Below are 13,350 nucleotides of genomic sequence, written 5' to 3'. Positions count from 1 at the left end.
GAGGGTGGTGAGGCACTTGAATGAGCTGCCCAGGGATGTTGTAAATGCCCCATCCCTGGTAGTGTTCAAGGCCAGGTTGAACAGAGTCTTTGGTGACATGATTTAGTGTGTGGTGTCCTTGCCCATGGCAGGGGGGTGGGAACTACATGATCTTAAGGCCTTTCCAACCCTAGCTATTCTGTGATCCTCTGGTTTGAATTTGCAACTGAGACATCTCATTGAAACTTTTCATGGACACTGTAGTGGATAAGAATATTAAGTTACACAGCTACCTGTTCTCCCTCTGTTATCTCCTCTAATGCTTCCAACTAATTCTTCCCAAATCGCTTCCCCAAAACAGCAGCAGTATATCATCTCCAAGATACCATTAGCAAGAAATTGTTTTTCCCAGTCAGAAATACATACCTTATCCCCATAGGTTTAATGGTATCAGTAGCCGGTGTTCAGCAAGCTAATCTTCTTCAAGCTCTCACAAGCTGAGAAAATTTCATCCCAGTAAGAGTGCTGAATGAGTATGGGTCCTGATGTCCTCAACTCCTCCAGCTCTTCAGTATCTGCTTACTGACTCCTTCAAGCCTTTGAGCCACTACCTTTAGAGAAGATGTTGTAAGATGAAAAAGCCCCTTGAACAAAAATGTTATCTGAAAACATTTTCACACCAAACACTGCAGTTATAATTTGATGGCTTATTTTTTAACTATGTGTTTACATTGCTGTTTCCCCTTCCTTTCTCTTCCACTGACTTTCCTTTTCTTCATATAATCAATTTCTGTACATACCCACAACATAACTTTTTGCCAAGCTTTGGTACATGTAACAAGTGGCACACACGCGATCATCTGACTTCTGAAAAAGAATATCCAATGGTCTAGAAAAGCTTTCTAGGTTAAGTGGTACCACATGGAAAATATTAGAACTTTTTGGATGCAGAAAATATATTAGTGTTAGCTTCCCAGTGCAAGCTTCAGTGAACAGTTTTACTTATGTGTTTATACAATATAATAATTTCTGTCATTTCTGTTTTATTCAGGTCATTGCCATTGTTATGGATATGTTCACAGATGTGGATATTTTTAGAGAAGTTGTGGAGGCATCTGCTAGAGGAATTGCAGTGTATCTGCTACTTGATGAGTCAAACTTCAGTCACTTTCTGAAAATGACGGAGAAACAAGGCTGTCAAGTTCAGAGGCTCAGGGTAAGGCTTCCTGTGTTCCTGTGCATGAATATTCACTACTTATTCCCATACAGCCCACTGAACAGGGACTGTTATTCAGAAAGTGATTATCAAATATAGGCTTTTTCGAATTAACAATAAGGTATAGCTAAGTAAGCTCTCAGTAGAACCTTCTCTACAAATGTTTTTAGAAAGATTTTTATCTTTTGTATGAGTCAAAACTAGAGTATTTGATAGAATTACATAATTTTTTTATATTATTTATAAAGTAATTTTTAATTGTTATGTATTTAGGAACACTGTGCTTGAAAAGCTAGGCTGGTTTTTTTGTTTTCTTCTAAAGTAGATTGCAAATAGACGCATAAAGCTTATGTAAATTAATAAATTGCAGACTTCATGATCTTTTTCTTCGAAGTTCTTATGTATTAAAGTACTTTAAAAGGCCAACAATTCTATTTTATTCTGTTTTATTAATGTTTTTCTGAAAACCCATAATATCACATCTGTCTACATCATAGAATTGTGGAGTCAGTGAGGTTGGAAAAAACCTTTAAGTCATCAAGTCCAGCCATTACCCCAGGACTGCCAAGACCACCACTAAACCATGTCACTAGAGAGTATTACATTTATACATGAAAAGTGTAACTTTATCCTCTAAGAATGAGAAGACTAACACATTTTTCACAAGATGTCCTGTATTGCTGTAATATTTAACAGGGATTAGAATACAAACCGTGAGCTGCACTGACCCAAAGTAAATGCTTCATAAATACTTCTAGATATACAGTACTCTAGATAGCACTGAAGAAATTACAAGATGTTGCCAGTCTCTTTGCAAAGCTGTGAGGGCTGTCTTGGCTGAATTTCTGTATAGTTCTGTCTGCAGTTTCTTGTGGCTAGTTAGGCCATGTTCACACAAAGAAAAGAAATATTATAAAAGTTCTTCTTAGCAGCATCCAGTTTAAGAACCCTGTCTAAAAACCAGAGAGACATGTGGTGTATTAGTGAAGATAAAGGGGGTTTTGATAGTATTTTTTAGCAAACCTGTATTTTATATCAATTTTTGCTCTGGAATGTTGGCTTAGGTCCTTAAAAGTAAAGGCAAAATCTTGGAGCAGATTCTCCTGGAAGGCATGCTAAGGCACATGAAAAACAACAAGGTGCTTGGTGACAGCCAGCATGGCTTCACACCAAGAGGAAATCCTGCCTGACCAATTTGGTGGCCTTCTGTGATGGGGCTACAGAGCTGATGGACAGGGGTAGAGCAGTTGATGTCATCTACCTGGACTTGTGCAAAGCGTTCAACACTGTGCCACACAACATCCTTGTCTCTAAATTGGAGAGACATCTATTTGATAGGTGGACCACTTGGTGAATAAAGAACTGGATGTATGGCTGCACACAAATAGTTGTGCTCAATGGCTCAGTGTCCGGCTGGAGACCAGTAACAAGTGGTATCCCTCAGGGATCGGTGTTGGGACCGGTCTTGTTCAACATCTTTGTTGGTGACATGGACAGTGGGATTGAGTGCGCCCTCAGCAAGTTTGCCGATGACCCCAAGCTGTGTGGTTCGGTTGATACGCTGGAGGGAAGGAATGCCATCCAGAGGGACCTTGACACTCTTGTGAGGTGGGCTGATGCCAACCTCATGAAGTTTAACCATGCCAAGTGCAAGGTCCTACACCTGGGTCAGAGCAATCCCAGGCACAGCTACAGGTTGGGCAAAGAAGTGATTCAGAGCAGCCCTGCAGAGAAGGACTTAGGGGTGCTGGTTGATGAGAAAATGAACATGAGCTAGCTTCAGCGAGCGCTTGCAGCCCAGAAAGCCAACCATATCCTGGGCTGCGTCAAAAGGAGCGTGACCAGCAGGTCAAAGGAGGTGATCCTGCCCCTCTACTCTGCTCTTGTGAGACCTCAGAGTATTGTATGCAGTTCTGGTGTCCTCAACATAAAAAGAACATGGAACTGTTGGAACAAGTCCAGAGGAGGGCCACGAGAATGATCAGGGGACTGGAGCACCTCCTATATGAAGATAGGCTGAGAAAGTTGGGACTGCAGCCTGGAGAAGAGAAGGCTGCATGGAGACCTCATAGCAGCCTTCCAGTATCTGAAGGGAGCCTATAAGGATGCTGGGGAGGGACTCTTCATTATGGACTGTAGTGACAGGACAAGGGGTAACAGGTTCAAACTTAAACAGGAGAACTTTAAATTGGATATAAGGAGGAAATTCTTTCCTGTAAGGGTGGTGAGGCACTGGAATGGGTTGCCCAGGGAGGTTGTGAATGCTCCATCCTTGGCAGTGTTTAAGACCAGGTTGGACAGAGCCTTGGGTCACATGGTTTAGTGTGAGGTGTCCCTGCCCATGGCAGGGGGTTTGGAACTTGATGATCTTAAAGTCCTTTCCAACCATAACTATTCTATGATTCTAAGTTTTTCAAAATGCGCTCTTTTTGTTTTTCCTTTTTTTTTTTTTTTTTTTTTTTAACGCTACTGACAGGTGCTACAGCAAACTGTGAAATAGATTTGGTCTGCAGAATGCAGCACCAAGACAGCAATGTCCCTTAGTGTCCTACAGGCTGTCTTGGAGGAGGGAGAAGATCTTGTGTCTGACTTTAGAAACCTCCTGAAACATCAAGTCCTTGATTAAAGTATTCTTCCATATGCATCCCCTAGCAGTCACTGACTCTCCAGTTGACTCACTGTGGCTGATCTTACCTACGTTTGCACTTCCTGTCAGGCTACCTTGGTTCCTTCATGATGCATGGGTTTGTTGGTTTCTCGTTTGCTCAGGGTTTTCCTCTCAGGATTCATAAATGAGCTACTGCTTTGCCCACAGTGATGCAGTGATCAGTGACATACTACCATTAGCAGGGAAGTCCTATAGCCTCAGGATAAAACACAGCATTTCATACTAAATGGAGCTTGCAGTTCAGTATGTATATATTTGCTGCTTCTAATCAGACTGCTTCTGCTGGTTTATGGGGAGCTCCACGCGAGCCCCCAGCACAAGAAGGAAGTGGACCTATTGGAGTGAGTCCAGAGGTCTGGAGCACCTCTCCTATAGAGACAGGCTGAGAGAGCTGGTGGTGTTCAGCCTGAAGTAGAGAAGGTCCTGGGGAGACCTTATAGCAGCCTTCCAATACCTAAAGGGGGCCTAAAAGAAAGCTGGAAGAGGGGCTTTTTACAAGGGCATGTAGTGACAGGACAAGAGGGAATGGCTTTAAACTGACAGAGAGGAGATTTAGATTTGCTATTATGAAGATATTCTTCACTGTGAGGGTAGCGAGGCACTGGAAAAGGTTACCCAGGAAGGTAGTAACAACCTGGTCTAGTGGAGGGTGTCAGAACTCATTGCAAGGTGAGTGGGACTAGATAAGCTTTAAAGGTCCCTTCCAACCCAAACCCTTCTATGATTCTGAATGGAACCCATTGTTACTATACATTCTTAAATGTTGTCTGTATTTTGGAGAATGGTTCAAGGTATGCATCCCTGGCACCTTATTAGAGGGTTTGAAGTAGGTGAAGAATGACAGATTAACTCTGGAGGAAAAGAAAGTGTGATGTGAAAAAAGGGAACATGATCACTGGAACATGCCTTTATAATGCAGTGTTCCTTTCTGTTAGTGGATGAACTACCAGGACAAGGAATGAGTACAGGATTAAGGAAGCAAGATCAAAAAGCTGCAGGAGGAATAATACTGAAAAGAAGGAAAAGAAAAAAGAGAACAAGAGGAAGCAGTGACTATGATTTTTCTAAAAACCAGAAATTTAATGTAAATTTTATTCATTTTTTAGATATGCCTACTTGAAATTATATTTCAACTTATGAGTACCTAAGGCAAAGCTTTTTTTTTATATAGTATAGTAATTTGCAAGCCATTAGCCTTGCTTGTGCCTCCAGCATTCCAGATTCCCAAGTGATATCCTGTCCAATACCTATCAGACCTTATCTCAGTAAGATTTGATGTGTTCAACTGTCATGTCTTCAGGCCAGCATTGCTTGTTATGGTTATTTGAAAATGTATAAGCCACCTCTCAAGTTACCTTTTTCAAATTATAATGACATAAATATATTTTAGTATAGTTAAATATAAATCTGACATACAAATATAATTACATGGGATCTAAAATTGGGTAAAATGGTCATTAGGTAAATGCAAATTTCATTACTAAGTCACAACATTTTATTTTATAGTGCATAATGTTCACTATTGTGATCATCTTTTAAATGGGTAAATTCCAGTATTTTCTTTTTTTCTTTTTCAGGAATTACTTTTTTCCAAACTGTTCTCCACACAACTAAAGCTTTTTATGTAACTACTTTTACTTAGAGCTTCAGTAGCTGCTGGAGAAAGAATACTTTCCTTCAGTGGGGTTGGCTTATTCAAAGTTCAACAAAATCAGATTGGAAGAGTGGGAAAATTGACTTTCATTGATAAGAAAATTTCTAGTTGAAGTGCAGAAAATTTGAAAGACAGTGATAGGCTGTCAAAAATGCTTAGCAGGTAGAGATGCAAAATTATGTCAACCTCCCAGTCAATAATGCAAACTGAGTTCTTATTGTCACTTATTCTTTTTTAGCTCTTTTGAAAACAGACATGAGCATCAACTTGTGTTTTCACTTTTAACATTTTTACCTTTTAAAATTTCAGAGCACTTCTAGACACTACTTCTTTTATTTATTTAAGAGAGAAATTTTATGTTTCTACCATATTTACAAGAGTCCACAAAACTAATTTTTAAATACTGTCTTTCTACCTTTTAGGTGAGTTGCATTTTTGCTTGAACATGGCTTGACAAAAATGCTATGTAAAAACTCAGCTAATAAATAAAATTTAAAGAACTTGGATAGCTTCAGTTAAACCGTAATTTACCAAGTCAGCAGCTTTTAAGTGTAACTCTTGATTCTTTGATTTTTCTTTCATAAAAGTTTTAAGAAACCAACAGTGAAAATATATACTGACTTAGAAAGTATGCGTTACTTGGAAATACGTTTTCGTTTCTTGGAGATTTTTTGGAATTTTCTGTTTGGAAAGATACAGTTCATTGGATCTTAGTAGACACTATGATTAAAATTTCCACAACCTCTGTCTATTAGAACTTCATATGTTTTTGGTAAATGCATAAATGCCCCCATAGATGTTAAAAGTTTATTTAACTGTATTGCAAACTTAGTCATACTTTACAGACTGGAATCTTAAATACTTTTGTAAGCTTAAACATCTCCACAGCTTCATGAGAAGGGGAAGTGGAAAGGGAGGTGCTGAGCTCTTCTCCTTGATATCCAGTGGTAGGACATGTGGGAATGGTTCAAAGCTGTGCAGGAGAGGTTTAGACTGGACATTAGGAAACATTTCTTTACTGAGAGCATGGTCACATGCTGGGACGGCCTACCTAGAGAGGTGGTCATTGCCCCAAGCCTGTCAGTGTTTAAGAAGCATTTGGACAATGCACTTAATAACATGCTTTAACTTCTGTTCAGCCCTGAATTGTTCAGGCAGTTGGACTACATGATCATTGTAGGTCCCTTTTGAATGAAATAGACTCATCCCTTCCCTTTCCCCTTTCCTTCCTCCTTCCTTTTCCTCTTTTCCTCTTCCTCTTTCCCTTTCCCTTCCCTTCCCTTCCCTTCCCTTCCCTTCCCTTCCCTTCCCTTCCCTTCCCTTCCCTTCCCTTCCCTTCCCTTCCCTTCCCTTCCCTTCCCTTCCCTTCCCTTCCCTTCCCTTCCCTTCCCTTCCCCCTTCCCCCTTCCCCCTTCCCCCTTCCCCCTTCCTACTTCCCCTTACCACTTCCCTTCCCCCCTCCCTTACCCCCCTTTCCCCTTCCCTCTTCCACCTTCCCTCCCCTTCCCCGTTCCCCTTCCCACTTCCCTTCCCCCTTCCTACTACCCTTCCCCCTTCCCTTCCCTTATTCTCCTGCTTTTTGCTGAATTTACCTTGTACACAATTTAATCCATTTTGCTTCATGAACAGCCCTAATCCATCTACCTTGACCTTTACAGAACACATGCCTGCTGTGATTTTCAACCTGTCACTGTAGCAGTCCCATGAAGCAAAACATTCATCTGTATTCACAAACCTTATATTGCACTATTTCCATATATACAATCTATGTAATAATCATACAGATTCTGTTCTCTCTCTGTCAGTGCTAAACTACAGACTTCACTCCCTCTGCAATACTTGTAAATTACCACATATTAACATCGCTAGAACAAGTATTGCAAGGCTAGAAACTGAAGTAAATACTGTGATTATTCACAGCTGTATTCCAAACTATTGTTATGTCTTGTGAAGCATTTTGTATCCCAGAACCAAATGAGATATATGCTGTAGGTTGTTTTGCATTGAATATAAATTTTATTTTTTCTATAAATATCAACTACAGCATTTCAATTATTATTTTTTTTTCAGAACATGAGGGTGCGGACAGTAAAAGGACAAGACTACTATTCTAAAACAGGAGCAAAATTCCATGGAAAAATGGAACAAAAATTTGTTCTTGTAGACTGTAAGAAAGTCATATATGGTTCTTACAGGTAAGGTCAGTCTCTGTGGTGTCCACAGAAAATCTGTTATCTCAGTACCTTTCCTACTGCAAATTCTTTTTTTCTAATATTTATGAATATTCTCTCAGAGAACTCTATGAGTAAATTTAATTATCTTTTCTGCAATTTAACAAAGTGTCATAAATACTTACTGCTAACTAGCCTAACACAGAGCCAAATTCTGAAATCCTCTGTTAGTTTTTCACAAATAAGAAATGAAAGATACAGCTTTTGCCATAGCTGGAGATTTGCTAAAAAGAGGGAAAAATCCTGTTTTGTCTTGTATTGTTTGAGTTATTCTTGTTTAACATTCACTGTGGAAATGGCTGCCAAAATTATTTCATAAGCTTTCTTGGATAGTTCCTCCTTATAATAATATTCTAAAGCTTACATAGACCTATTCTGCAGCACTCTGTAGTATATCATGGTCAAATTCAGAATTGCCAAAGTTATGCTGACATAGTTTATATTTTACTAAGTTTCTACTTTCCATTTTATTTCCAGTGTATGTGTGCAAAGCATAGGCTGGAAGAACTTACAGCTTTGCAGAGCTGGAAAAAAAAAACTAAGTTAAAGCAGGGACAGTTTTATCTCACACATTCTTAAATCTTTTTGTTCTTTTCGTGCTACACTTCTCTTCTCTGGCCTGCTGAAATAGTTTCTGCTAGGGCAGTGCCTCGGTGCCAGATCCACAGCCACTGACTTTCACAGATTTCCACCACTGTAAGCTTTTGAAAATCTGGCTTTTTATTTCCTCTAAGATTCAGCCAGCCCCAAATTCCAACTGATGTATATAGATGATAGTGAAGTGACAAGTTCATAAATGAAAGAGTATAAAAGAGTCCAGGGAGAGTCTGCCTGACATCCACACACAGTGGCAGAGAATGTGATAGTTTTTCTCATTCTATTTTGAAAAATAACATCACTGTAAGACCTAGCACCCCAGGGACTGGAATCACCAGTTTCTGTAGCAATTAAACTTGCTTTCAGAAAGAGTATAGTGATTATAACAAGAAAGATGACTCTTTCTGAAATCTTGCTCTCTCAACTCAATTTAAAGTTTAGGTTTTTTTTTCAAATATTACAAAGTATATTATTCTTAATTGTGTAAATTAATATAAAAAAAACTTATGCAACATGATTCGCTCTCAGGACACCATTATTTCCTGAAAAATACGAAACTAACAAAGCAAAATAAATTTAGCAAGCTATTTACATGAATACGACAAACCTATTTTCTAACATCCAGAAGACAGATGCAAAAAAAACAAGATCCTTGATTTAATTTTTTTCACTTTTTTTTCATGAACAGAGTATTGCAAAATAGGCTTGTTTTTTTCATTGTAATATAAAACTTTTATGGTTTTGTCACCATGATATTAAGCTTGTTGAAACACCCCTTATATACATGTTAGTCTATTTTATCTCATTTTGTAGCTGTAAAGTAGCTATAGCTACTTAGCTTTGAGCATGTGTTCAGCCTTTCTAAGTACAATAGAAAATATGAAAATTTCCTTCATCAGAATATCATTATTGCAATTAAAAGAAATATTCATAGCCAATCTGGTGTGCATAGAAAAGATGTAAACTTCTTAACAATTCTAAGGTGCATCTTACTGAAAATGTGTTTAGAGTGAAGTACATTCAGAGCTATTGAAGCAGTTCTGGATATTATTTCAATTTCAAATGTGGGTTTTTTTCACAACATAATCACACAGTAGCATTTTCTGACTCAGGAGTAAACACAGTGGTCTAGTAAATCATGGGTTAGTTTTTGTAGACGTAATTTTGCTCCATTAGATATTTGTACTCCACTGTTCTACATTTGTGAATACATTTTTGCAATATCCACTTTTTTAAGGGCAATTAAGTAGTTAGAGACTCATTTTTGCTCTCACAGAAAGCAGTGGAAAGTCTCCAGCTGAGTTTGGTATTCAATTAAGCCTTCCAAATCCAAATGACATGAATCATGACCACAATTTATTTATTTATTTAGAAATTATTTGAAAAAAAAAACAGGTCTTGTGAAAGTTAGGTGCCTAAATACCTCCACTGAAGTGAAAGCTTTCTTCTCAAGAAGGACCAGTGTAACACTTTAGTTCAAGAGAACTGTTTCTAATGGTCATTTGTTCTTCTTTCAGCTTTATGTGGTCATTTGAAAAAACCAACCTCAGTATGGTTCAGGTTATCACAGGACAGCTGGTTGAATCCTTTGATGAAGAGTTCAGAACACTATACGCCCGTTCTTCTGTTCCTAGTTCATTTGCCCCAGAATTAGTGCGGGTAAACAGTCGCAGGACACTTTGGGATAATGATACATACCAACACTCAGTGTCTTCCTTGGCTTCAGTTTCTAGCCAAAGAAACCTTTTTGGTAGGCAAGACAAAGTTCACAAGATAGATCCTGTTTGCTGGAAAACTCGTGGAAGATATGCAGTAAATGAAATAGATAAATATGGCTTGAGAAATCAATCCTATAATAAACAGCCATTCCATACAGGTTTCAATATGCAAAATCCAATCCAGCAGTATCAACCTAGTGAAAAAAATGAGCACTGGAAGAGACACAGTTATGCTGGGGAGAAACCAGAAAGAACACCTTACCTATTGCTCAACAGAGCTATTAATAGAGCCAACAATCCATCAAACACTTGGAAAATGGCATCTGATAGCCTTAGTATTGTTTCTTCGTTACGAGGAGGGTATGCAAATAACTACAATACACCCCAGCAAAGTTTTGCTGATCAGTTTTCACGACCAAAAGTAAATCTTGCAGAAAGAAACTCAATTGTACGGAGGTCTTTTAATGGGACAGATAATCATATCCGCCATCTGCAGCAAAGGATGCCAACCCTCGAACACACAACGAAATCATTCCTACGTAACTGGCGAATTAAGTCATATTTGAATGATCAGTCAGATTATCCAGTAGAGTCTAATGGGTCGGCCTTGGGTGACAGATATGATAGCTATGACACACCTGAAAATATTAAAGCTCATGCACTGTATTCTCATTCTCGCTTACGATCATCATTGGTATTTCAGCCAACTTTACCTGAACAGCAGGAAGTAAGCAGCTGTGCAAGTTCTTCAAATTCAACTATAATCGGGTCAGAGGGAAGTGCAACACCTAAAGGGACATCTAATCATGCTCCAAGTGTGGAAAATGGAACAGATAATATTTTAGAAGAGCCTAGCACAAACATCCCACCTAAATCAGATACACCAACAGCCCCCAGAATTCATATTGCAGACAACACAAAACCTAGTGTAAATTCAAATGCAGCAGGTGACTCATCTGCCTACTTGTACACTACACTGTGTGCAGACAAACATGCTGAAAACATGAAGAACCCTCAAAATGAAAATATGCTGAAACGGAGAAGTTTTCCCATGTTTAATTCAAAGTCCATGTTAGACCCTGGTGCCAACAAACATGCATCCAATTATGTTTACAGCACATTAACTAGGCATAGACTTAAGCAGCCAGTTAGTCCAAAACTTCCAGAAGACATGCTGAAGAGCGCTAAAAGTTTGCACAGTGTGACAAACCACTTGCCACAGGAGGAAAAGAACCTCAAAGAAGAGCTAAAGAGCCCAACTGCTAGCAAGGCAATCTCTATGGCTGCTCTCACTGAACCTAGCAAGGAGGAGTCTAGTAAGGACTGCGCATCAAAAAGTAAGAGTTCCCCAAGTTTTCTAAAGAAAGGATCCCAGAAATTGCGGTCACTTCTTAATCTCACACCAGACAAGAAAGAAAACTTGTCAAAAAACAAAGGTCCTGCATTTTATAGGATGTGTAGTAGTTCTGATACATTGGTTTCTGAAGAAGAGAATCAAAAACCAAAGATGTCTGAGAATAAGACAGATTCTTCCCCAAGGAGAAAGAGAAACACATCATCAAATTCTCAAGGCAGCTTGAACAGAAGCAAAGAAGATGTTACTGGGAGCCCAACAAAGTCTCCAAAGTCTCCAAAGTCACCAAAACCTCAGAAACCTCCATCTGATGAAAGCAATAAAAAGTGTCCTCTCTTGTGCCCCCTTGAAAGTAAGTTCATAGAAACTGCAGGAGATCCATCTACCCCAAGATTTAATACAGAACAGATTCAGTATCAAGATGTAAAAGAAATCACCACAAATACTACTCCTGAAAGTGCTCCTGTTTCTGCTCTTCAGAGAGCAAGTTCAGTGACACCACAGCTGGCAAGCTCAAAATGCCAAGAGAAGCTAAGGTCTCGTTTGAGTGAAAGGCGTGTTTATAGTCGCTTTGAGCCATTCTGTAAGCTGGAAAATTCTAGCCAACCTGCAGGAAATGTACCCAACAGTAGTTTACATCTCTCAGATATCAAAAGCAAGACCTTAGGGAATAATTACGGCAGGAGTAATCACATGGTCAGCTACAACTCAACTGCTTATCATCCATTGCAGCCTAATGAAAATAAGCTGAGAGGATTTATGCAAAAGTTTGGGAATTTCCTACACAAAAACAAGTAAAACTTTTGTTGATTATGTTGAAATACAGCAAGAGTAGCAAAGCTGTGTATAATCTTAACTGGACAAGACTGGTGGGCAACTTTTGTAGAGCTTACTTGGCTTTCTTCTTGGGTCTAGGACATTGGAATGAATGTACATATTTTCACATAATTGTCCTAGAATTGTTATACTTAAAACTTTACAGGAATTCTGAGTCCAGAAGATGTCTCAAGGGTGTTGTTTATAGTGTTTATATTGTAAGATTAATTTTATACATTTTTCTTGTGGAGAAAGTACGTACTAGAGTATTGTAAGATCGAGTGGGGGGGGGGGAGGGGAAGATGGAGGATATTTTTAAACTTCCAGTAACACTGTTTCCAAAGTTTTGCCCTTTAAAATTAGAATAGCACTAGGAATAGTGGCTTGCATTTTTTCAGCATTTGTGTAGACTTTCAAGTGATAGTCAAATATTAATGCATTGCATGTTACTTATCTTTAATTTTTTAAAATCTCGTTTAGGCTTCGTCATGTTAAAAATGTACCCCTTAGCATCTATTGAATTGTTTGGGCAGCAGATGGACCTGTCTTATTTTACTGAGTTTTGCAATGTAATATGATATTTTTCTGAACTATTTGGCACACAGATCTGAAAGTGACCTTAATCTGAGCTTTCACAGACTTGTTTACATGGTTAAACTACTGTGAATGTAGAATGAACATTAAAAAAACTATTTATAAATAAGGTGCCTTGAATGTAACTTAGTTTAAATTTCAATGGGTTAATTACATTTTTATAACATGCCAGTATTCTGTAATGTATTCTGAAAATAGCTTTTTGTTTCATATGTCTATTTTGTGTTTCAAAAAAATGTCTGTGGCCTTCTATTTCTCAGGTAAGTTTTTGAGTTTCACATGCAAAAATCTCTTTTACAAGTTGCCAGATATATTTACAACTTTGCCTTTAATAACTTTTTTTTTTTTTTTTAACAAGGTTGCAAGTACTTAGACTAGGCATATGAGGGAGATTGCAAGCTTAATTCTACAATGCTGCCTTATGTCAGGATGAATATTACAAGGCCAGGAGCATCTAAAAATGAGTTTAGGAATAAAGCATCTCTCCTAAGCCAAAGAAAGTAGCAAAGGGTCATAGTAGCAA

The 13,350-nt window shown here is 38.5% G+C and overlaps 1 protein-coding gene across 2 annotated transcripts in view; it reads left to right on the top strand.

Annotated features, from left to right (window-relative positions):
- FAM83B (family with sequence similarity 83 member B) overlaps positions 1-12,523 on the top strand; it is a 44,691-nt gene extending 32,168 nt beyond the window's left edge. For both annotated transcript variants that reach the window (XM_061354941.1, XM_061354942.1), the window contains 3 exons: positions 1,031-1,195; positions 7,588-7,712; positions 9,863-12,523. In XM_061354941.1, the coding sequence (XP_061210925.1) occupies positions 1,031-1,195; positions 7,588-7,712; positions 9,863-12,215 (2,643 nt within the window). In that variant the 3' untranslated portion in view covers positions 12,216-12,523. The remainder of the gene's footprint in view (positions 1-1,030; positions 1,196-7,587; positions 7,713-9,862) is intronic.
- The last annotated feature ends 827 nt before the right edge of the window (positions 12,524-13,350 follow it).

This window comes from Neopsephotus bourkii, unplaced genomic scaffold (assembly GCF_033783945.1).
Source record: "Neopsephotus bourkii isolate Nb327-2 ecotype Australia unplaced genomic scaffold, CSIRO-AGI_Nbou_v1 NB_756, whole genome shotgun sequence".
Taxonomy (NCBI): domain Eukaryota; kingdom Metazoa; phylum Chordata; class Aves; order Psittaciformes; family Psittacidae; genus Neopsephotus; species Neopsephotus bourkii.
The sequence above is the reverse complement of the archived record's forward strand: the minus strand, read 5'-3'. Positions and strand labels throughout refer to the sequence as shown.